The sequence below is a fragment of the Vulpes lagopus genome, chromosome 1 (assembly GCF_018345385.1).
Source record: "Vulpes lagopus strain Blue_001 chromosome 1, ASM1834538v1, whole genome shotgun sequence".
Lineage (NCBI taxonomy): Eukaryota > Metazoa > Chordata > Mammalia > Carnivora > Canidae > Vulpes > Vulpes lagopus.
The window spans coordinates 78,807,608-78,832,411 of record NC_054824.1 but is presented as its reverse complement, the minus strand read 5'-3'; the positions used below and the strand labels follow the sequence as shown (position 1 = coordinate 78,832,411).

The following is a 24,804-nucleotide window of genomic DNA, read 5'->3' as shown; positions in this document are numbered from 1 at the left end:
AGTGTTTGTAGTTTTCTTACATAGAATAGTTCCAGTTATGTTTGTTTCTAAACATTTTTTTTTTGCTATTGTACATGAGGTTTTTTCATTCACTATATCTTCCAATCATGTACACTATTTGTGTATATGAATGCTATGGACTTTCTTTCATTTTAAAAGTTAAGGTGTAATTTATATACAGCAAATTCATACTTTTTAGTGTACAGTTCTGTAAGTTTTGACACATGAATACAATCGTGTAACAACCATAAAATAAAAAAGTTACAAAGATACGAAGATATAAAAAAGAGTTTCATCACCCCCCAAATTCCCACCGGTTCTTTTGTAATCAACTTCTTCACTCAAAGTGAGTCTCTGGCAAATACTGGTCATATTTTGGTTCCCATAGTTCCAGAATGTCATAGAAATGGAACCATATAGCACATGGTCTTTTGTGCCTTGCTTCTCTCACTTAGCATAATGCAACTGAATTTCATCTATGTAATTGGACCTATCGCTAATTTGCTATTACTTTCTAATTTAATTCCACAATGATTAGAGAACATGCTTTGTGTTATTTGAATACTTTGAAATTTACAAACTGAGATTTGTTTTCTGGACAGAATATGGTCTTTTTTTTTTCTTAAAGATTTGAAAATTTTATCTATTCATGAGAGAGAGAGAGAGAGAGAGAGAGAGAGAGAGAGAGAGAGAGAGATTGAGGCCAAGACATAGGGAAAGCGAGAAGCAGGCTCCTCAAGGGGAGCCCGACCTGGGAGTCCATCCCAGGATTCCTGGACCACACCCTGAGCTGAAGGCAGACACTCAAACTGCTCAACAGCTGAGTCACCCAGGCTTCCCCAGAATATGGTCTATCTTGATAAATTCCCATGGACACTTCAAAACAAAGTGTGTTCTTTTGTTGTTCAGTGAAGTGTTCTGTCAACATCAGTTAGATTAAGTTGGTTGAAAGTGTTGTTCAAGTCCTCGTATCCGTACTGATGTTATGGCTAGTTGTACCATCAACTACCGAGAAAGGATGCCGAAATCCCCAAGTATAACTGTAGACTTATTTCTCCTTGGAGTTCTATAAATTTGGGCTTCATATATTTTGAAAGCCTTTTATTGGGCGCATAAATATTTAGGATTGTTAATTCCCCTCAAGGAACCTATTCAGTTGTCATTCCAAAAGAAGTTGAATAAAAGTTGTTATATTTATAAGAATTTATAAATATATCAATGTAGAATGTATACTGATATACAGAAATTTATAATATTATGTGTTATAAAGATTTATAGAAATACGGAACTTCTATTATTTCTGTAGGGTTTTTTGTGTTTTTTTTGAGAGAGAGAGAAAGAGAGAGAGCATGAGCAGTGGGGAAGGGGCAGAGAGAGAGGAAAAGAGAAAATCCTAGGCTGGCTCAATGTTCAGCAGAGCCCCACATGGGGCTTGACCTCACAACCCTGAGAGCATGACCTGAGCCAAAATCAAGAGTTGGGTGCTTAACTGCCTGAGCCACCCAGGTGTCTCTGCCTTTAGAGTGTTTAAAGTTAACATTTTTAACCCATCTAGGGTTAATATTATTGTGGTTAGGTGTCGATTATGAGGTGTGAATTTATATCTAATTTTCTTCATAATGAAAACTAACATTCCCAACAATATTTATTAAATTATCATTAATCTCTTCGCTTTCTTATTCCCCTTAATACTTCATGTCAGGCTTTTTGATAGATTAAGGTTTATATCTGGAATTTTTGTTGTGCTTTTGTCATATCATCTATTCTTAATTTAGAACTATTTAGCTTTATAATTACTACTTAATGATGCATTTTAAAAAATTGGGTGGAAGATACAGAAAGTTCCCATATACCACCTCCTCCCCACCAACTCCTCTGTTGTCAACATCTCACACCAGAATGGTACGTTTGTTAGAATTGGTGAATCTACATCGATGCATTATTATCACTCAAAGTTCATAGTTTACATTAGAGTTTAATCTCAGTGTTGTACGTTCAATGAGTTTTTTTTTTTTAAATTTTCTATTTATTTATGATAGTCACAGAGAGAGGGAGAGAGAGAGGGAGGCAGAGAGAGAAGCAGGCTCCATGCACCGGGAGCCCGACGTGGGATTCGATCCCGGGTCTCCAGGATCGCGCCCTGGGCCAAAGGCAGGCGCCAAACCGCTGCGCCACCCAGGGATCCCCGTTCAATGAGTTTTGACAAACGTTTAATAACATGTATCCACCATTACAGCATCCTGCAGAACACTTTCACTGCCCTAGAAATCCTGGGCTCTGCTGTTCATCCTTCCCTCTCCTCTATTCCTTGGTACCCACTGATCTTTTTACTGTCTCCATAGTTTTTTGCCTTTTCCAGAATGTCATATAGTTGGACATTCGTTAGCCTTTTGAGATTGGCTTGTTCCTCTTAGTGATATACATACAAGTTTCCTCCATGTTTTTAATGGCTTGAGAGTTCATTTATTTTTAGCATCGAATAATATTCCATGTCTGAATGTACCATATACTTATCTATTTATCTATTGTAGAACATCTTAGTCGCCTCCACATTTTGGCAGTTATGAATAAAGCTGCTATAATCAACCATGTGTAGGTTTTTGTGTAGACATAAATTTTCAACTCTTTTGGGTAACTACCAAGCAGCATGATTCCTGCTTTGGGTAACTTCCCAAGCAGCTTGGGAAGAAACCATCAAATTGTCCTGCAAAGTGAATATCATTTTCATTCCCACCAGCTACATAAGAGAGTTCCTATTGCTCTACAACCCTTGCCTGCATTTGGTATTATCATTCCACTAGGTGTGTAGTGGTAGCTCATTGCATTTCCCTAAAGACTTAAGATGTTGAGCATCTTTTCATATGCTTATTTACCATCTGTATATTTTCTTGGTGAGGTGTCTGTTGAGATCTTTTGCCCACTTTAAAATCAGGTTGTTTTCTTATTGTTGGATTGTAAGAATTCTTTATATTTTCAGATAACAGTTTTGGTGTGTGTGGTTTTGTTTTTTTTTTTTATCAGTTATGTCTTTTCAAATATTTTCTACCAGTCTGTGGAAGACTGCATTTTAAAGTGTAGCATGCTGAAGGGCGTGGGTGGCTCAGTTGGTTAGGCATCTGCTTTTGGCTTGGGTCAGATCCCAGGGTTCCAGATCAAACTCCCAGTTCAGTGGGAAGTCTGCTTCTCCCTCTGCCCTTCACTCTGCTCATGCTCTCACTCTCACACACACACTCTCTCTCTCAAATAAATAAAATCTTTTAAAAATAAAAAAATTTTGGGGATCCCTGGGTGGTGCAGCGGTTTGGCGCCTGCCTTTGGCCCAGGGCGCGATCCTGGAGACCCGGGATCAAATCCCACATTGGGCTCCCGGTGTATGGAGCCTGCTTCTCCTTCTGCCTGTGTCTCTGCTTCTCTCTCTCTCTCTCTCTCTCTCTGTGTGACTATCATAAATAAATTAAAAAAAATTTTTTTAATAAAAAAAATAAATAAATAATTTTATTTATTTATATATATATAAAATGAAGTATAGCATGCCAAGTCCCTTATCATTTCATTTGGTATTGCCTTGTTTTTTAAAATACATTTTGCTTTCATTTTGTCAAATTTTACTTTTTAAAAAGATTTTGTTTATTTATTTTAGAGAGGGAATGAGCGAGGGAGAGAGAGAGAGAAAGAGAGAAAGAGAGAGTGCACATGAGCAGAGAGAGGAAGAAGCAGACTCCCTGCTGAGCAGAGAGCAAGAGGCAGGGCTCTTGCTCCCAGGACTCCCTATAATAATTGAGCCACCAGGCACCCCTCATTTTGTCAAATTTTATAAATTACCATGTTGGTATCTTAACTGGACTTGAATTAAGAGATTTTGTGTATCTATAACTTGGAGAGTATTGTCATTTGTAATGTATTTATGCAAAGGCAGAGAATATCAAGACTTTATTTTTGCCACTGATATTTAGTAATTCTCTTAAAGTGATCTCATATGTCCTTATCTACATTTTCTCTAAGAATTGATTTATTGATTCTTGTTTTTTAATGAGTTTTATTGAGATATAACTTACATGCCATAAAATTCACTCTTTAAAAGGGTACAATTCAGTGGTTTTTTAGTATATTCACATTGTACCATTATCTATTTTTATTTTTATTATTTTTTTAAAGATTTTATTTATTTATTCACGAGAGACACAGAGAGAGAGGCAGAGACACAGGCAGAGGGAGAAGCAGGCTCCATGCAGGGAGCCCGATGAGGGACTCGATTCTGGGACTCCAGGATCATGCCCTGGGCCAAAGGCAGGCACTAAACCACTGAGCCACCCAGGGATACCCCCATTATCCATTTTTAGAAATTTTCATCATCCCAAAGAAACTCCAACGTGCATTTGCAGTCACTCCCCTTTATCTCCTCCCCACAGACCCTGGTAACTACTAATATACTTCAGTCTTTGTGACATTATGTATTTTGGACATTTCATATAGATAGGATCATATAGTATGTGGCTTTTTGCCACTGATTTCTTTTACTTAACATGTTTTCAAGGTTATCAATGTTGATGAACATATCAAAACTTTGTTACTTTTCATTGTCAGATAATATGCCATTGTATGGATATACTACTTTTTATTTATCCATTGGTCAACTGATGGACATTTGGTTATTTCTACTTTTTATTTTTTTATAATATTTAATTTAACTAATTTATTTATTTATTTATTTATTTATTCATCAGAGACACAAAGAGAGAGAGAGAGAGAGGCAGAGACACAGGCAGAGGGAGAAGCAGGCTCCATGCAGGGAGCCCGATGTGGGACTTGATCCCAGGACTCCAGGATCATGGCCCAGGCCAAAGGCGGTGCTAAACTGCTGAGCCACCAGGGCTGCCCATATTTCTACTTTTTGACTATTATGAATAATGCTGCTGTGAACATTTGTTGTCTCGGTCAAGTGGGCTGCTAGAACAAATACCATAGACTGGGTGACTTAAACAACACTTATTTCTCATAGTCTGGAGGCTGAAAGTGTGAGGTCAGGATGTCAGCATGATAGTGTTCTTGGTGAGGACCCTCTTCCTGATTTGCAGATGACTCCCTCTTGCTATCTTCTCACATGGCAAAAAGAGAACTCTGGTCTTTTCATCGTCTTATAAGGACACTAATCCTTTCACACAGGTTCCACTTTCATGACCTCATCTAAACCTAATTAGTTCCCGTCTGACCCCATCTCCAGATACCATCAATCACCTAAGGATTAGGACTTGAACACCTGAATTTTGGGGGTACACAAACATTCTGTCCATAGCATTTGTGAACAATTTTTTTGTGGACATACGTTTCATGTCTCTTGGGTATATTCATATCTGGGTGTAAAACATATGGGCATATGGTAACTCTCACTTTTTGAAAAATTGCAAAACTGTTTTCCTAAGTAATTGTATCATTTTATATTCCCACCAGCAAGATATGAGGATTCCAATTTCTCCACATCCTTGCCAAAACTTGTTATTGTCCAGCCCTTAAAATCTTACTTACTCTAGTAGATGTGAAGTGATATCTCATAGTGATTTTGATTTCCATTTTCTAAATGACTAATGATGTTCAACACTTTATTATGTACTGGCCATGTGTTTACCATCCTTGGAGAGGTGTCTATTCAAATCCTTTGCTTATTTTTAAATTGGATTATTTGCTTCTTTGTTGTTGTTGAGTTGTAAGAGTTCTTTATGTATTCTAGATATAAGTCCTTTATCAACTATGATTTGCAAATCTTTTTCTCCCATTCTGTGAGTTGTCTTTTTACCATCTTTTTTTTTTCTAAGATTTTATTTATTTCTTTGAGAGAAAGAGAGAGGGAGCATGAGCAGACTGAGGGACAGAGGCAGAGGAAGAAGCAGATGCCCCATTGAGCACGGAGTCCAATGCAGAATCCATCCCAGTACCCTGGGATCATGACCTGAGCCACAAAGCAGATACCCAACCACCTGAGCACTGAGGCACCCACGTCTTTTTACTTACTTGACGGTGTTGATGATTTCAAAAAATGTTCACAGTATGTGGGTGTAGTATTTGTAAAGAATGACTTTTTGGGGGCAGCCTGGGTGGCTCAGCGGTTTAGCCCCACCTTCAGCCCAGGGTGTGATCCTGGAGACCCGGGATCCTGGAGACCCGGGATCCTGGAGTCCGGCTCCCTGCATGGAGCCTGCTTCTCCCTCTGCCTGTGTCTTTGCCTCTCTCTGTGTGTGTCTCTCATGAATAAATAATAAAATCTTTAAAAAAATGACTTTTTTGGTATCTTTTCCATTTCTAAATTTATCCTCATTTCTTTTGGCCACCTTATTTTTATGTCCCAGAAGAATTCTGAAAAATATGTGAAATAGAAATCATAACAGAGTACATTTTTAGTTTTTGTTTTTTTTTTCATTACTTCTAAGGAGAGTGACTGTCTTGTTTCTTCACTGTAAATACTATTAACTTCTGAGTTCAGAGTAAGCTTCTTTATCATGCTTAAAGTTCCTTTAGTTTTCTTCCAAGGGTTAAAAACAATGAAAAATTAAATTAATAATCTATATTTTCCCCATAAATGGCTACCCCATACCCAATCTTCTTTGTGAAAATGCAGCGTTTTTTATTTTGGTTATCTGTAGAATGCCCTTTCATTATATAGTAACAGAAACTTCTGTCTTTTCAGTAATAAGTTGTGGCTCTAGAAATTTATGTCAGTGGATGAGCATTATCATTTATTGTCATGTTTGTTATTTTTTTTCCTTGTGATTTGGTGGGTAAACTTGATTTTACAAAGAATAATGTTTAACTTTATACTATCATTTAGTCAGAATTATTACGATCTTTCTTTCTTTCTTCTTTCTTTCTTTCTTTCTTTCTTTCTTTCTTTCTTTCTTTCTTTCTTTCTTCTTTCTTTTTTTTCTTTCTTCTATAGGGCAATGAGTTAAATCTCTTTCCTTCCAAAGCATTTAAAACATCAGAAAGTAATATAAAGGCCAAATCTTTTCAGATCTTAAAGCAGATATGAAAACTAACATCTTAAGTATTTCTGTCTCTAAAAATTGCTAAATTGGAAGACCTCAGTACAAAAGTAATACTTTTCAGAAGAGTGGATCAAATGGATGAATTGGAAGTGGATGAAATAGATGAATTTTCAAAAGACCATTCACAAGCATCCCTTTTGGTTGTATTTCACAATATCCAAGACACCATGACTGAGAATGTACTTTCCTTGCTTGTGGAGTCAGTGACCGGTCAGAAGCCAATGGTGACTTCAGGGTGGAAGTAATGCCCAATACTCAAGATGCTGTCATGACTTTTCTTGAAAATACTGGTAAGACAGACATTATCTATTAACCTTCCATTTGCAAATTGTGGTTGTATCCTACTTTGAGATTCCAGGCATCCCACAGTGGGTTTTGATTAAAAGTTGTGCTCTAACTCTCAGTAAGACAATTGCCAAGGGAATACATATTATTACTTTCAGTACTACTAATACCTAACATTTATCAAGTGCCTTGCTCTATGCTAAGCACTATGCTAAGCTTTTACTTACTTCATCTCAAGTAGCACTATGAGACAGTACATTATTATCCCTGTTTTACAGATGAAGAAATCTAGGTCTAGAGAAAATTAAATGACTTGGTCACGGTCACACAGCTAGTAAGTATTTGAATCAGAATTCCAAATTAGATATTCTTACTTCTGAGTGTATTTTCTTAACCACTGTGAATGTGCCCCCAAATCTCCTGTGAGCTTAATAGTTATAGGAGTTTATTTTTATGACAATGACATGTCCAAAGAGACTGAGATAAGGTGAAATAAGGTAGGGGGGAAGAGAGAAATTAGATTTAGGAAACAACATTGTTTTATAATCATCATCATCATTATTATCAGCTTAAAGTGGCTGCACATATCTGATTTCATTTAGAAAGGTAGCTGTTGATCCATGTTAACTGGTCTTAACTGGAGGCCAAAATGGTCTTAACTGGAGGCCACCATTGATGAGAGCTGTGTACTCATGCACTCACAGTAAGCCATGTGGGATAGGTTGAAGTTGTCACCGTGAAATTTAAATTTATGTAGAAATATAGTATCTAAATTTTAGTTCTTAGTTATAAGAACTTTGATTTAGCCTCTAAATCAAATTATTTCTTAAAATCTGTTTTCTTTTGCTATGAAATGAAATTATAGTACCAATAAACTGATTTTTATTTGTAGATGTCAGGACATCTGTTAACGTTTGTGTTGGACACAGTAGAGTTCAGCAATTTCAGATTTTCCCAAGACTTCTGGAACTGAACGAACCATTAGGGTTGAAAATCTGCTGCCTCATGTGGATAACAGTTACATAACAATTTTTTGAAAACCCCACAAATGGAAGAGAAAGGGTAACTGATGTGCAGCTTTTCCCAGAAGAGAGGTCATCCCTGGTTGAGTTTTCTAACTACAAAGGTAATCAATTTCTTTTCTTTCTTGACCTTTACAGTTATTATTAACCATTTCATGCACAAATGAAGTTAAAGTAGAGACCACACAAGTGATTAGGAAATCCATCAAAGCTACTCATTCTTACTGGAATATACCATGATTTAACTCAAGGCTTTGAACAGGTCTCTGAAGACCCAGCCAAAAGAATAGTTTTTGTGCAGTAACAAAAAAACATACAACAAAACTTCTCTTGATCTTAATTTCTCTGTAGTTACTGGTTCATGTCTTTGTTTACCTTTGCAGGAAAATTTCTCAAAAAATTTGTCGTTACTCATCCCCATTTCCTCTCTTCTTGCTCTCTTAAATCGATTTGTCTAGAAGAGGCTTTTACTTCCATCATTCCACCAAAATTGCTCTTGTCAAGATCACCAATGGCCTCTATGTTGCTAAACTCACTAACCACTTTTCAATCCTCATTTTACTCGATCTCTTAGTAGCATCTGACAAAGTGTTCAATGTCTCCTTCTAAATGCACTTTCTTCACTTGCTGCTAGGATGCCACACTTTGGTTTTGCTTCTACCTTGGTAGCTGCTCATTCCTATTCTTTCATTTACTTTCTTTTCTTCAACTCTTAATGCAGAGCTCAGTTCTCTTCTCCTTTTTATCTTCACTCAATTCCTTGGAAATCTAGTGGCTTTATATACTATGTATCCACGCCTCTTAATTCATATCTGCAGTCAAGACTGTCTCATGAACTCCCATGTCTATACTTACTGCCTCCTAGACTTCTTCATCTGATTGTCTAAAAGTATATGACATAAATATAACATGTTCAAGACAAAACTCCCCGTCCTCCTCACCCTACACCACCATCTGCATTATCCACAGGCTTTCCCATTTCAGTAGATGGCAACTCCATCCTCCTAGTTGCTCAGTTCAAAACCCAGGAGTCTCTCATATCCCATACCCAGTCCTTTAAGAAACCCTGTTCATTCTACCTTCAAGATGTATTTAGAATCTCATTACTCCTCAAAGAACACAATAAGAATTTAGAAAATTAAATGAACCATTTTTATGGTGGTAACAATCTCCCAAAGAACCTATACCACAAAAACAGTTTATATTTTAGATAATATGACCAAATCAATACCGTTTTTAATGGCCATACTTCACCCGCACATCTCCTCTCCCAACTTTGATCCTTAGGAAGTGTTGATGAAGCCAAAAAGTCTCCCTGAAACTATTGGTGGGGATAGAAGACTGGGGGGGAAATGAATGAAGTCAAGAGAAGAGAGGCAGAAATTAGGATCTTCCTCTTATAGCTTCGAAGGAAACCAGTCAGGAAAGCTAGAAATTGAGATGCTCTGGAGAGAAAAGGAGTTCAACTTTCAGGAGTGGTTTAAGAAGCTAATAATAGTCTTAGGACCAGGCTGAAATAATATCTGATTCTTCATACAGCAAGGAATTGATACTACTGGACATTTTTAATTGGTACTTTGTGAGAAGCCAAACATTTGGTAGTAGACTTCTATATTTAAAACTGTATCATTCTTAGGACTCATATACCAACCTCCCAAAGCTGCAAAATATCTCTCGCTTACTTGTCACCCAGTCTTTAATGCTAGTGTTGACATCTGAAGAGCTATTTTTTTAAAACAGTTTGTTATGGTTATACTCTGGTAAGTAGTTAATGTCTAAGCATACATATTCAGTGTCTCTGGAGATAACATGTGCAGGTTGAGATAGCTAAGAGCCTCAGTCTGCACTCCATCCATTGTGAGCTAAAGGAGCCTGCAGTGGAGGCAGAGTGATATAGAGTACAATGAAACAGTTTACAAACTTTTTGTAAGCCACAGTGTACCATAAAAAATATATTTTATATCTCAACCCATACCTTATATAAAAAACAAAAACATTTGTTGCAGTTTGGAAAAAAAGTTTTGCTACAACACTTATTTCTTGCTAAGGAGCTGATACACTCTATTCTATTTTGGTTTTGTTTGGTTAGGTTTTGAGGGGGTTTTTTGTTTGTTTGTTTTGCTTTTTTGTTTTTAATTTTTTGTTAAGGCCTTAAAAATTTATATTCCTGGCATAGTCATTAGCGGTTGGCTTTCAGCAAAGGGTTAGGAAAGAGGGGTTCTAACCTTGTCGCCACTATCTCCACCAGCCTGCCCTTCAAGCCATCCAAAATAAGCATAGAATCTGTGTTAGTTTTCTATTGCAGCATACCAAATTTAGTATGCTTTACATGGCAAACGTTTATTGTCTCATACTTTCTGAAGGCCAGGAATTTGGGGGCAGCCTAATTGGGTGATTCTGGTCGAGGATCTCTCCTGAGGTTACAACCTGTTCACTGGGGCTGCAGTCATCTGAAGGCTTGATGAGAACTGGAGAGTTTCTTCTAAGTCCACTCACATAACTGCCGCCTCAGTTCCTTGCCTTGAGGGCCTCTCCATATGGCTGTTCACGACTTGGCAGCTGGCTGCCCCCAGACTGAGTTATCTGAGGGGGAGGAGAGGGCTGCAGTGCCTTTTTTGTCTAGCCGCAGAAGTGATGCCGTGGCATCACTTGTGCCATATTTTGTTGGTCACAGAGACCAACTCTGATACAATATGGAAGGAAACTATTCAAAGGTGCAATTACCAGGAGGTAGGGATCATTAGCTGCCCTCTTACTTACACAATCCAAGAAAATGCAGCTTCAAGACAAGTTCCATTTACTCTTTACTTCTAGTCAGATTGTCACACATAAGCCTTCTATATAGAAATAGAGGACCACTGGCCTTTAGAATCCCGAAGGGGTGTGTGTGTGTGTGTGTGTGTGTGTGTGTGTGTCTATATTTTTAAAGATGTTATTTATTTATTTATTTATTTATTTATTTATTTATTTATTTGAGACAAGAGAGAGTAAGTGAGTGAGCAGGGAGGGGGATAGAGAAATAGAGGGAGAGAATGACCTTGAGCAGGCTCCACGCCTAGCATGGAGCCCAATACAGGACTCAATTTCATGACCCTGAGATCATGACCTGAGCAGAAATTAAGAGTCAAATCCTTAACCGACTGAGCCAGCCAGGCACCCTCCAAAGATATAGATTTAAATCCTCTAATTTACTAGCTGGATAGTGTGGCAATGTTACTTCCTTGTTCCTGTTTCCTCACTTTAAAAAGTGGAGATAAAATCTATCTCACAGGGTCACTGTGAAGGTTAAATTAAATAAGATAATATTTGTAAACTGACATATAACGGGTATTCAAGCAGTAAAGCTATAATTATCAAAATAGGAAAGAATGGAAAACACAAATTACTAATTTGGTGATAAATACTAGATGTGAATCATGCTTTCCATAGCTATATGTCTCAGCGGCTACAGGGCAAAGTGTTATTATTAAATGATGTTTGAATAGTTCAGTGTCTTCATTTTGATACTGTTACGACTTCTGACATAAAAGGATTATAATAAACTATTTCTGCTGGATAACATGCATTTGAAAATAGGCTAGTGAATTTAATTTAGAAAAAAAAAATCTCCCCCTGCTCCCCCAAAGCAAAATAGTTGGCTTAGATGTAAAACCAGACCACTAAGTCTGCTTGGCTGCAAACTCAATGTCCCCCAAGTTGATCCATTCCACGTTAGGGCAGTTCTAATCACAAAAAATAAAAAAATAAAATAAAATAAAATAAAATAAAATAAATTAGCAATGTATGAAGCCCAAATATGTTTTACTTATTATCTTGTTCTTCTTTATAGAGTTGTAGAAATAAATCCTTTATAAGATAGTCCTTTGGATGTTTAAGGACAACTATTATGTGTAGCTCCCTGCATTCCATCCTACCTATTATCTGGACTTCTGCAAATTATTTTTTTTAAAGATTTATTTATTTGCTCATGAGAGATAGAGAGAGAGATAGAGAGAGAGAGAGGCAGAGACACAGGCAGAGGGAGAGGCAGGCTCCATGCAGGGAGCCCGAGGTGGGACTCGATCCCAGGACTCCAGGATCACACCCTGGGCCCAAGGCAGGCACTAAACTGCTGAGCCCCCCGGGGATCCCCTACTTCTGCAAATTAAATAGATTCAGTTCCTTTTATATATCCTCATGTGATGCGGTTTGGAGTCCTTTCACAGCTTCACTTTTCCTCTCCTGAATACCATAGCTCATTTTCATAATCCCTTTGCAAAGTTTTGTACCTTGAACAAAATACAATACCCCAGGCATTGCCCGTTTTCACCAGTGAAAAGTAGAATAGGATTATTATTCATTATGCATATTCTTGTTATGTTTTTCTTCTTATAGCCCCAAATCTCATTACTACCTTTTTAAAAATGAATGACTATTTTTAGAGCAGTTTCAGGTTACAGAACAATTGAGCAGGAAGTAAGGAGAATTCCTTCTATCCACACTTTTCTCTAATACTAATATCTTGCATTAGTGTGGTACCTTTGTTACAACTGATGAAAAAGTATTGCTACATTATTATTAACTAAAGTCCATTATATTAGAGTTCACTCTGGTTGAATGATTCTCTGGGTTTTGACAATGCATGACGTCATGTGTCCTCAAAGACTGGAATAATTTCAGTGCCCTGAAAATCCCCGGTGCTTCACCGATTTATCCCTCCTTCCCTCCCTCCTCCAAACTGCAGGCAGCCACTGACGTTTTCTACTGTTTCCAGAGTTTTGCCTTTTTTAAAATGCCATGTGGTTGGACTCCTAGAACATGTAGCCTTTAAGATGGGCTCCTTTGCTTAGTAATAGGCATTTGGTAGCTTGATGACTCATTTCTTTTATCTCTGGATAATATTTTATTTTATGGAGGCATCACGTCCATTATTTATCCATTCACTTATTGAAGGACATCTTGGTTGCTTCCAAATGTTGGCAATTATGAATTAAGCTATATGGCTGCTATAAACACTCATGTGCAGGTTTTGTGTGGACATAAATTTTCAACTCATTTAGGTAAATACCACAAAGCACAGGCGCTGGATCATATAGTAAGAGTATGTTTAGTTTTATAAGAAACTGCCAAAAAAAAAAAAAGAAAAAAAAAACTGCTGGACTTTCTTCCAAAGTGGCTGTATCATTTTGCATTCCCACCAGCAGTGAATACAGTGAGAGTTCCTGTAGCTCCTTCTTCTTCCCAGCATTTGGTGACCTTTATTTTTTTCTTCTTAAATAGCTACATCACTGTTGACTTATACAGAATTTATCATCCATCAAAATTCCTTAGATATTTCTCTATGACTTAGCTACGGTGCCACATACTCTTTCTCTCAAACTTGTGCAGTTACTCTTTGGACCTCCTTGAGTGTCTTTCCTTTCTTTTGATGCTTCTCCAGATGTCCCAGGGCCTCTTTTATTTATTAGGTTCACTCATAATCCAACTGATAAAGTATAGCTGGAAAAGACTCACACTTACAACCTTCTCCAGAGAGATTGTCTTCAAGAGACTAGTGGTCTGGAGACTGGAGGTGCCTGGGAATTTACATTCATCACCCAACCAGGATGACCCATAGACAGATAACCGGCTGGTGGGGAGGTACAAAAACCCAGCTCCCCGTCTCAAGGTTGGGACCACACTGTGATGCAATTTATATACTCCAGAGTCCCTTGCAGGATCAGTCAGAAGCCAGCTTTAACCTGAACCCCATTCTCTGTTTTTATCTCTTACTTCCTACGTGTTTCTCCTGAGGGTACAACTTTAGTAATTCAGTTGCACATGAATCCTCATCTCAAGCTCTGCTTCTGGGAATCAGACCTAATTTTATTACTTTTTTTTGGTTACAGCACACAATTGTTTTTAATGTCTTTTACTATTATAACTCTTCTTTTAAAAAATTGTATTTACTTCTTTTTTTAATTAGTTAATTTATTTTGCGTGAGAGAGAGTGCAGGGGGAGGGGCAGAGGGAAAGAATCTCAAGCAGACTCCTTGCTGAATGTTGAGCCTGACACACGGCTCCATCTCATAAGCCTGAGATCATGACCTGAGCCAAAATCAAGAGTCAGATGCCCAACTGACTGAACTACCCAGACACCCCATGTCGTATTTACTTTTAACAGTTCGCTTTTAATTGCTCATCCGTAATTGTATGCATTTATTGAATCTTTAAGAGCCAGAGTTTTGTTTTTCTCTTTTTTCCAGAAAAAATATCACCTCTCCAATAATATAATGAATGTTAATGGGAAAATCAGATTAATTGTACAAACCTTCACTGCAAAGTAAACATTATTGGGATAGATCTATTCCATTAGGTGAGGATTAACTCCATTGCATTCATGAATATCACATCTTTCATTGAGCTGCCTGACAGTGGTACTATTTTAGGCAGACATTCTACATTTCAGAGTCTCATTAGTTTCAGGACTTCTTTTTATACTAAAGATTTTGTCTGAATCCCTACCTTTTACTTTATTTATTTTAGTGGTGGACACCTACTTGGCCAAAGAGCTTGTCTTCAATGAAAGGCCCATCTCTGTGTTTCGATATTATGTGACTTTGGGCCTAGCCTTGCACAGAAAGGAGAAGCCCCTGAAAAAGTTGGCTGCACCATTTCTAGTGGCTCTGGATCCTCTCATATGGAAGATCTTGCAGAAGAAGCATCACCTGATTGGAATGATAAATTACAAAAGGGAAAGTGTCACTGTGAGGTAACATGGCCCCAAGTCAGCTGAAAGGAGCTAGAGGAAACATTCAGATCTGTGGCCACTGAACCCAAGGAAAGACAAAGATCAATGTCATCAAGACTTGGAATGGGGACTTTTCTAAAAACTTCCGCCATATAATTTCTAAATATCAAATCACCAAATTGAATGTGAAGCCAACAGCATGGGAAGACATAAAAAACAACATAGATTGTTTTTTATTTTGATTGAGTCTGATATATTCAAGGAGATGATCATAATAACAGGTTGTTTGGAGGATGTGAAAAGAGTCCAATTAAAGACACCAACCATAACACTGAAAATGAAAAAACAAAATTTGACAGAGAATGTGGCTGGTTCTTCTAGAAGGTTTTCTGGTCTTTTTATCAGTGCTTTGAGAGAGTCTATACCCAAGGATTTCTCAGGATGGGAGGCCATTAATAATGCTTGCGCCAAACATACCAGAGTACATGCAGGAGAGTATAGGGAAAAGGACTGCTCAAGGAGCCCATTCCCGGTCCTTTTGGAGTTTTCTATTTGTTATAGAGAGTAGAGTGTGGAAAATTCTCTAAGATTTTTTTTTTTAAAGATTTTATTTATTTATTCATGAGAGACACAGAGAGTGAGAGAGGCAGAGACACAGGCAGAGGGAGAAGCAGGCTCCCTGCAGGAAGCCCGATGCAGAACTTGATCCTGGGTCTCCAGGATCATGCCCTGGGCCTAAGGCAGGCGCTAAACTGCTGAGCCACCCGGGGATTCCTCTAAGACTGTTTTAAGCAAAGAAAATTCATAACCCTTTTGAGTTAGATCAGTCATGAAAAATACATTTCATTTCATGGGTTACTTCTGATCAAATGATAGTTGTTGCCTGGAGCTCTATGTTGAGCAAGGTTCTGAACCTCTACCTGGATTGACTGAAAAAGAGTGTTGATACCAATTAATGTCTGTCACAGGTGTGGATGATGAGGTATATGGGCAGGGGGAGGTGATGTGCGCCATATTTTTACCATTGGGTTTAAGTGTGAGATGACCATCAGGTAGATCAGCTTGTCTTCCTAGATTCTGTGCAGATTCACAGATGGTGCCTTTCTCAGCTGATATTTTGACTTTGAGTAAGTGGTTTCGTCTCTTTGTACTTGGGTTTTGGTTTTGGCTTGGTTTTGGTTTTAAAATTCTTTGGCTGATTAGTAGTCAAACTACAAATGCTTTATTGTGGAGAACTGAGGGGTGTGTCTTAGTTTGAGTTTCCCCAGGAGAGTACTTGAGACAGGATTCAAGTGCAAATGATCTAAATAGGGAAGTAAAAGATACTGATAGGGTGTGTTATTAAATCAGTTACCACTTACTCCCACTGGGGAAATGAAGAGTGAGTCCTACCTGGGAGGCAAGGGTGATGGGTGGTTTTACTTATTCCCCTCAGCAGGGTCTACTAATCTAGAATTCTTGGGGGGAATAAGTAAAAAGAGCTCACTGGCATATGGAGTATTAAATACAGTTGGTACTCAAAAATTGTGATAATAAATTATTTGCTTTTGAATCTTAGGGTGGGATTATGAGTTGAGTTAGAGAGGTGTGGAATCTACTAGTTATTTTCTGTTTGGGCACCTGTGAGTAAGGCTCCAGATAGCTTTGACTGGTCCATACTTTTACTGTTTTCTCCACAGTCAAGAGACCAAATCAGCTGGAAAAATTGTCTTTCAAACAGAAATGTGATAGCCTCAACCCAAACCAAAGAAGGTCTAAACCTCGTGTTGATAAGTGGAGACGTTATTTATTTCCAGGTAAGTGGTGCTATTTAGTAAATCTGATAAGAAACAATGGGGTCTAGTTCACTGGTTCTGTGATTTGAGGTCAAAGATTAAGATCCTATAAATTTGAGGAGCTGAACCTACCTGAGGTTCAAGCAGGCTATACTTAACTATCTCCTGTATTCCACATGTTCTCATGTGAAGACATCCAAGTTGACCACAAACCCGGGCGTGGCATCTACCTCTTTTATTTCTCTGTAACTCATCTTGACCTACTTTCAACCCAGTTCTGTTCCAATCAGCATTTATGGGGAGGAGATTTGTACATAACTTTGTAACATCAGCCTTTACAAAAAATGCCCCGTTGCTCCTGTCTGAGCACTTTCTGAGACACAGGCAGAATGAGAAAGGAGAAATATTATTACCAGAGTGGGCACTAAAAGCTCAGCTTGGCTTTTGCCTGCCTTCACTCCTATTGCATTTCCCCTCGTGGCATCACCAGTTAGCAGGAGATACAGGCCCTGTATTCCATCTAGAGTTAACATCCATGGTACTCGGTCCTGGCTGCACGTCGGAACCATCTGGGAAGCTTTTAAAAATACAGGTGCCCAGGGACACCTGGGTGGCTCAGTGGTTGAGCATCTGCCTTTGGCAGCATGGTCCTGGGGTCCAGGGATGGAGTCCCACATCGGGCTCCCCACAGGGAGCCTGCTTTTTCCTCTGCTTATGTCTCTGCCTCTCTCTCTCTCTTTCTCTCCCCGCCCCACCCCATGTCTCTCATGAATAAATAAAATCTTTAAAAAAAAATACAAATGCCCAGACCCCACCCCTAGAAAATCTGATTTTAATTGACCAGGTATGTGGTCTAGGGGGTCAGTAGTTTTTGAAAGAATTCCAGGTGATTCTAATATGCAGCTAAGGCTGAGAATTACTGATTTGGATTCTTCTTCGGAATTCTGTAGTTTCCACCATTTTGACACTTGATGTTTACCTTCAGATGGCATACACTCAAGATCAATGGCAAGAGAATTCTTCTGAGAAATTTAGAGACTCATGGCTTATGAGCCACTGGAAATATTCTTTGCTGTTGCTGCAGCTAGTGAGATGGCAGGAGGGAGGCAGCCAATCACTTTCTTCATGTTCTTAGAATGGCTAGAATCCTTAAGCTTCTTTGTTACATGGTTTCAGGGCCTAGTTCTCAAATCTTCAAGTTGAAAAGTTGAATCTTCTAGTACTACCCAGACTTAAACTGGCACTAATCAAACTCAAAAGACTTATTTATGAAATTGGAATTGTAATTCTTTCATTTGCAACAAGGAAGCCAAGTGCCATGGCTACGGGCCGTAGAGGGCCCTGTAGCTGCCTATCAGGAGATTGCTTGGTGAGCGAACTCAGACCAGAAAAGAACTGGGTAACATCCAAGTACAGTAAGTTTCTTTGTCACTCTAGGAGTAGACGCAGTGTGGTGGTTACGCAGACCAACTCCAAAGCTCGTTCAGACAGAGTTCAAATCCCACTCTACCACTGACCAGCCATTCACCTTGCTCAACACCCCCTGTGACTCATCCTTATCTACAACTATGGATGATGATGATATTAGGGCTGTTGTGAGGTTTAAATAAAATAATCCACATAAAACATTTAGCACCTCCCTGGCACATAGTGAAAACTAAAAAAAAAAAAAAAAAAAAAAAAAAAAAAAAAAAGGTAGCTATCATTGTTATCCACTTAAAACAGACCACTTCAAATTTTACTCTTCACCCAAGTTGTGTTACAATCTAGTTGAGATAGATTTTCTGTACCCTCATCTTGTAGACGAGGAAACTGAGGTCTTTTTACTACATAGTCTGTTGATTATTAAACTCGTGTCAACCCTGTCAAGGTACCTATTCTCAGGGCCTCCCTGCAGCCTGTAGCATAAAGTCTGAAAAAAAGTGTGAGCTTTTGGAGCCTTCCATCACTTGGCCCCAAATTTCTTTCCAGCCCCGTCTCTCACCATTTAGCTAACACGCTCCGCTAGCTAAAGTGGGCTGATTTCTGACCTTTCTCAAGTCTTTGTGTTTTCTTAAATATTCACCTACCTAGAATGCTTACTGCCTTCTTTCTCCTTGTCCCAGCTTCATGCCTTATCCTCTTAATGTTTATTTTTTTTTTTAATTTATTTATGATAGTCACAGAGAGAGAGAGAGAGGCAGAGACACAGGCGGAGGGAGAAGCAGGCTCCATGCATCGGGAGCCTGATGTGGGATTCGATCCCGGGTCTCCAGGATCGCGCCCTGGGCCAAAGGCAGGCGCCAAACCGCTGCGCCACCCAGGGATCCCCCTTATCCTCTTTGTAAAGACTTTACTCACCAGTCCAGCCTAAAGGCTTCCTGCCTTTTAAAAAATTCTATAGCAATTACTAATTATATTTTTAACACAGAGTTTCTTTTTATCATCTTGAACTGATTTAAACATTCAGAATATTTCACTGTTTTACATGCTAATATATTACTTCTCCAAACTGTGTAGGAATCAGTAAGCAGAGAGTGGGATGAAAGTGGGCTGGATCTTGGTTTTTTGGCAGGCTCACTGACTTTTGTCCCTGCAGGGAACTTCTCAGGTCCTGAGATTAGTTTATGTTAACTAATCTCCTGTAAGATGGAGACGGACCCATGAGAGTGAGAAATAGAACTGTTATGTGGCCCAAAGACATAGACACCTTTTAATTTACAATGAGGAAGGGCTGCCTAAGGAACCAGGATACTCAAAATTCACATGATCAAAGCATTCTCCTCTCCAAATTTGAATATGAAATCCGAGTAAGTGGAATTGGATGAATTGAATATTTACTATCTATTGGCCTCAAGTCATGACCGCATCTCACCAAGAGATGGCCTCGGCAGGCATTGGAGAACTCTTGATACCACTGCGCAGGCTTGAATGGACACTGCCTACATTCACCTCAGTGACCTTCCTTTGTCAGGGCTTTCAGGGCTGACCAGATGCCACCCATCCTGCAGATGGACTCATTCTTTCTATAGGGATGTTCATAAAGTCTGAACAATTACTCTCAGTGCCAGCCTAAAAGCAACTTTCTCTCTCTTCCTAGGTCTCTCTCAAAGGTCTGTGTTTTTGTCTCATCTGGCTAACTTTCTTTTTCTGCTTCTACCTTTCATTCTGACTCTCCTTCTTTGCCTGTGGTCTCTGGTTTGCTCATTTTCATAGCCCTAGTCTGAGTCATTACATGTTGGCCTGACAGTAACGGGTGATGTATTTCCTTAATTTCTAAGTTTTAGAGCTCAACTCACTGTGGTATTTAGGTACTAACAACAGATCGGAAGCTCCTTGAGGGTAGGGCTGGCAGGTCAGTATAATAGACAAAACACATCTTATGCCTTACCCCACAATACTTGGCAAGTCATAATTGGTTAATCATGATTCATTGATTCAATCTCTAACAAATTGTTGCTGTTTTCCTCAAGGCTGATGTCATTGTCAACACCGTTCCCATGAATCTTCAACTTGGAGGCGGACCATTATCGCAGGCTCTTCTGCAGAAAGCTGGCCCAAAGCTCCAGAAAGAGTTATATGCCACCAGGCAGGGAACAGAGGAGGAAGTAGGTAGCATATTCATGACAAGTGGCTGCAATCTGAACTGCAAAGCCGTTCTCCATGTCGTGGCACCACACTGGGATAATGGAGCAGGGTCTTCTCAGCAGGTAGAGAAAATCCTTAGTTCTCTACTTCATTGTTAGCTTTGGTAATCTTTGGGCACGGTAGAGATCTGTGGGTCTCAAAAAAGGGAATCTACTCCCCAGGGGACATTTGGCTTGTTACCACAGTTACTGATAACTAGGAAGTGGAGACCAGGGATGCTGCTAAGCATCCTTCAAAGATGCATCAGCCTCCACAACACAGACTTTTCTGGCCAAAGTTGAGAAAGCCTAGTATTGATCAAACTTTGTCTGTTTATTGAAATATTTGTTGCATTCCACGAACAGTCCATGATAGCTACCAGTTATTTCAGAATAATTGACCCTCGGAAGTAGTAACAATCCTTGGGGTTCTCCAGGGATGATACCTGAAGATTAGTGTAATAATCTTTCAGTAGAACAAAGAGAGGCAGCCAGAGCTGTGGTGGAGAATGGGGGTCATCGCTCTTCTTGTGATGACTTCTCACCTCTACTCCCAACTTTCTTTTTTTTTTTTTTCCAGAATACAGAAATAATACATGGTATATTACAGAGAATACAGAAACTACAAAGACTAAAATAAAAATTATAATCCAGCCACCTAGAGATAAATTTGGTTAACATTGTATTATATTCTCTTCAAGTCCATGTTATACGTACTTGTTACTTAGTTGAGATTCTCTTCCCCTTTTTATTTTTTTCCCTTCCCCTTTTTAATCCTTTTTTTTAAAACTTGATGCAAACATCTCCTTAATGTCCATAAACATGGCTTTTGATTGCCATAAGACACCATTGTTTATATAGTCATTCCCATACTATTGGAGCCTCCTTCCTGCATGGGTTGGAATCTCTCTGGAATGTTCTCTCCCTTCTGTTTCCTCTTTCTAACTCTCTCAACCCAGACAATAGCCAACAATAGCAGAGGAGACCTCAGCCCTAACTTATACAAGTGTATTTTATACATTTCAGATCATGGCAAATATAATCAAGAAATGTTTGACAACTGTAGAGGAGTTCTCTTTTTCATCAATCACATTTCCCATGATTGGAACAGGAAGTTTGAGGTTTCCCAAAGCTATTTTTGCCGAACTAATCCTTTCGGAAGTGTTCAGATTTAGTAGCAGTCTATGGCAGAAACGCTTACAAGAAGTTCACTTTCTGGTATATCCAGGTGATGACGAAACCCGTCAGGTATGGTGACATGTCTCTTCTAGTCATTCTGGCAAGTGAACCTAAGTGCAACCAGATGTCTTTATAGATCCATAAATAATGTTTTCACTTCTCTCTCCATAAGTATTGATTGCTGTTGGGAGGTTTTATATGATTTTATGAGATAACACTGACGACTGACACAGTCCTTCCTAGACAGTTTAGCCAGAGACAAGGTACTGTGTACTTAATAAATTCTTAGGCAGAAGCAGAAAGTTAGTGGCATAAAAGTGGCCCAGGTATTTTAACACTGAATGAAAGCCAAATCATGGCTTTATTTATAGGGAAAAGACCAGATAAGAGAAACCTCAAGACTTTAGGTGTTGTTTTTTTAATATAGAATAAAACCAGTCTATCCAAGACTATGAGGGTCTAAAGCTAGAAATAGCAGTACAATATTCAGTAGTAGAGAAGCAGCCAAAGTACATGTACTAAGCACTTAACCACTGACATCGCCCTGGTAAAGTGCGCCCATTCCTAGAGACGCACTCCTTAGTTGGTTGGCCCAGTCTGAGTGCCAAAATCTGTTTCCAATTCTTGGAAAGTTATATCGACTTTACATAAATTGTGCATAGTTATAGCAAAACTACAAACAATATAAAAGTACAAAGAAGAAAGGTACAGCTTGGTTTGAATTTCAGTTTTGCCATTTTAAAAAATTTTTTTAAAAAATCTTTTTAAAATTTTTATTTATTTATGATAGTCACAGAGAGAGAGGCAGAGACACAGGCAGAGGGAGAAGCAGGCTCCATGCACTGGGAGCCCGACAAGGGATTCGATCCCGGGTCTCCAGGATCTCACCCTGGGCCAAAGGCAGGCACTAAACTGCTGAGCCACCAGGCCTGCCCTCAGTTTTGCCACTTAAAGGTTGAGGGAGGCCATTTCTCTGAATTTCAGTTTTATCACATGTCAAGTGAATGTGACAAGAACACCCCTCAGAGTTGCTGTGAGACTTCAAAGAGGATGTATTTGAAGTGTTTTTGCATGGTGTCTAGCACATAGCACACCTCAAAACCTCAAAACTGGTTGCAGGAGTAGTTATTATAACCTTTTTGTTACCTGGCTTTAAGGGCTATTGCTACAAGAAACTAACATTAGCACTTTAACAAGATATCAACTGTAATGTTCTTTCCTAAGTTCTTAGTTACTCTCAGGCATTTGGGATAGAATTGTGGCCTTTCCACGAAATAAACTAAATCAGCCCTGGAGTTCATTGAGAAAATTCCTAGTTTGAACTGCAATCATATAATTAAAAAGTCTCTGGCCAAGAGAGAAATATAGGGAGAACTATTGTTCCTAATATGATGTCTGGTGATCAGTGCTCCAAAGAATTGGATTAATATATTTATAGAACATTGTTATAGTCGGTAACCATATTTCTTTCTATTTCCAGGCATTTTTAGATAAGTTCACTACATGGTCAAGTGTTAATCCCAATGAGGACAAGAATCTCACGGCTGGAGGTAGCCAAGGTCTGGCAAAGTTGTTCTGCTGAGAAAATATATCCCTCTGTTTAGTGGCTCTTCAGTGGTAGCTGAAGTCCAATAGAAGGAGACAAAGCGAATTCACATGAGGCACAAATCAGTGATGAAGGAGGTGGTGGGGCATGTTCCATTGTCTGAGCACACAAAGAATAAATTATATGGATGTTGTGCTGCTGCACCCCTGCAAACTCTAGGGTGGGCCATGGTCTGGTGAGGCCAAAGAAAAGACCCAAAGACACCGATCGAGGTATAGGTCTATTGCGGGAACTTGTACAGGTCCAGGAGCGGCCGGGTGGATGAAGCCTCCACTGCCAGGATCCACATGCAGCAATTTTTTATATCATAACAACGTACCCTAGCAGCTGTCCCTGGCCCCTCCCCTCCTTGCATGGCCAGCGTTTCCGAGATCAAGGCCTGCCACGGGGAAAGTCTTCATTATAAGAGAGACATACAGGGTTGGTCAGCCCCCCACGCTCAGCCCTGACCTTGAACACTGACCAACATGCTCTTCTGCACATTCCACTTGGTGGGAATAAGAGGCAGGACAGGATCTCTACGTTTTCAAGATAGTGATTAACAGGGGCTCCGAGGCTCTGCTTGCCCAAACTAGCCATCCAGCAGGCATCATACCAGATGTGAACAAAATCTGGTAACAAGGCCAGAGTTTCTAAGAAATGGCCATTAAAGATAACTGAGGATGGAGGAGTGAGGCAGTGGCCAGGGGTGGGACCAGTGACCGCCCTGTGGCCCCCTTCATCGTCCCCCTGCACTGCTTCACCTGCCACAAGGTCCTTGTAGCATGCAGAAGGCCTACCTGGGGCTGCTGTGGGCCGAGTAGATGGAGGGGGATGCCCTGGCCATTCTGGGCCCGAAGCACTGCTGTTGCCTCCACACGCTGTTGGCTCACATGGATCTGATCAAGAAGCTGTGCCCCTGGAGAAGTCACTGTGCTGGAGCCCATCCACCGTGCTGACCACAGGCAGCCAGTGTCTCACCAAGAGTCATTCTATGGAGGTGTGGGTAGCTGGGAGCAGAGCCCAACCACAGCTTCCTGGGTGTGTGTCCTCCCCTTCTGAAGGGATTATCCAGAAAAGTCTTTGAAGACCCACACACACGCACACAGATAACTGAAATGTGGCTGACACTAAACTTCACCGATTGCTTTCATATATATATTATTTAATCTATACAGTGGCCTCCTGGGCACGTGGCTCTGTTGCCACTGCTTCATGTGGAAAGGGAGGCCGAAGGAGCTTAAGGGATCAGTAGAAATAGCACAGCTGCGTTGTAAAGCCCCAGAGCGTAGAGTGGACAGCAATGTTACGCCACCAGGTAAGGGTGATTTCCTCAGAGCAGCCTTCCTACTGCTGCCCCAGTGAGATGGGAAGCTACAGGAAAAGCTCATATTTGGAGTTAGTGAGCTGTTATTTAACGTTGGACAGGGGTGCACAGGTGGCTCAGTCAGGTGAGCGTCTGACTCTTGATTTCGGCTCAGGTCATGATCTCAGAGTTGTGAGGTCAAGCCCCACGTCAGGCTCCACGCTCAGCGTGGGGTCTGCTTGAGATCCTTTCCCTCTGCCCCTCCCAATGCTCTCACTCTCTCTCAAATAAATAAAATAGA

The 24,804-nt window shown here is 39.7% G+C and overlaps 1 protein-coding gene across 4 annotated transcripts in view; it reads left to right on the top strand.

Moving 5' to 3' along the window:
• Positions 1-24,804, top strand: part of LOC121501524 (protein mono-ADP-ribosyltransferase PARP15-like) — a 47,286-nt gene that overhangs the window by 3,021 nt on the left and 19,461 nt on the right. Inside the window, exons 2-8 of one of the 4 annotated variants that reach the window (XM_041773605.1) lie at positions 7,200-7,327; positions 8,215-8,448; positions 14,849-15,074; positions 16,733-16,849; positions 20,281-20,517; positions 21,460-21,681; positions 23,093-23,171. In XM_041773605.1, the coding sequence (XP_041629539.1) occupies positions 15,003-15,074; positions 16,733-16,849; positions 20,281-20,517; positions 21,460-21,681; positions 23,093-23,171 (727 nt within the window). In that variant the 5' untranslated portion in view covers positions 7,200-7,327; positions 8,215-8,448; positions 14,849-15,002. Of the gene's footprint in view, positions 1-7,199; positions 7,328-8,214; positions 8,449-14,848; positions 15,075-15,733; positions 16,181-16,732; positions 16,850-20,280; positions 20,518-21,459; positions 21,682-23,092; positions 23,172-24,804 lie in introns of those variants that run through there. The other 3 variants (XM_041773614.1, XM_041773633.1, XM_041773624.1) reach the window with 3 other exon arrangements.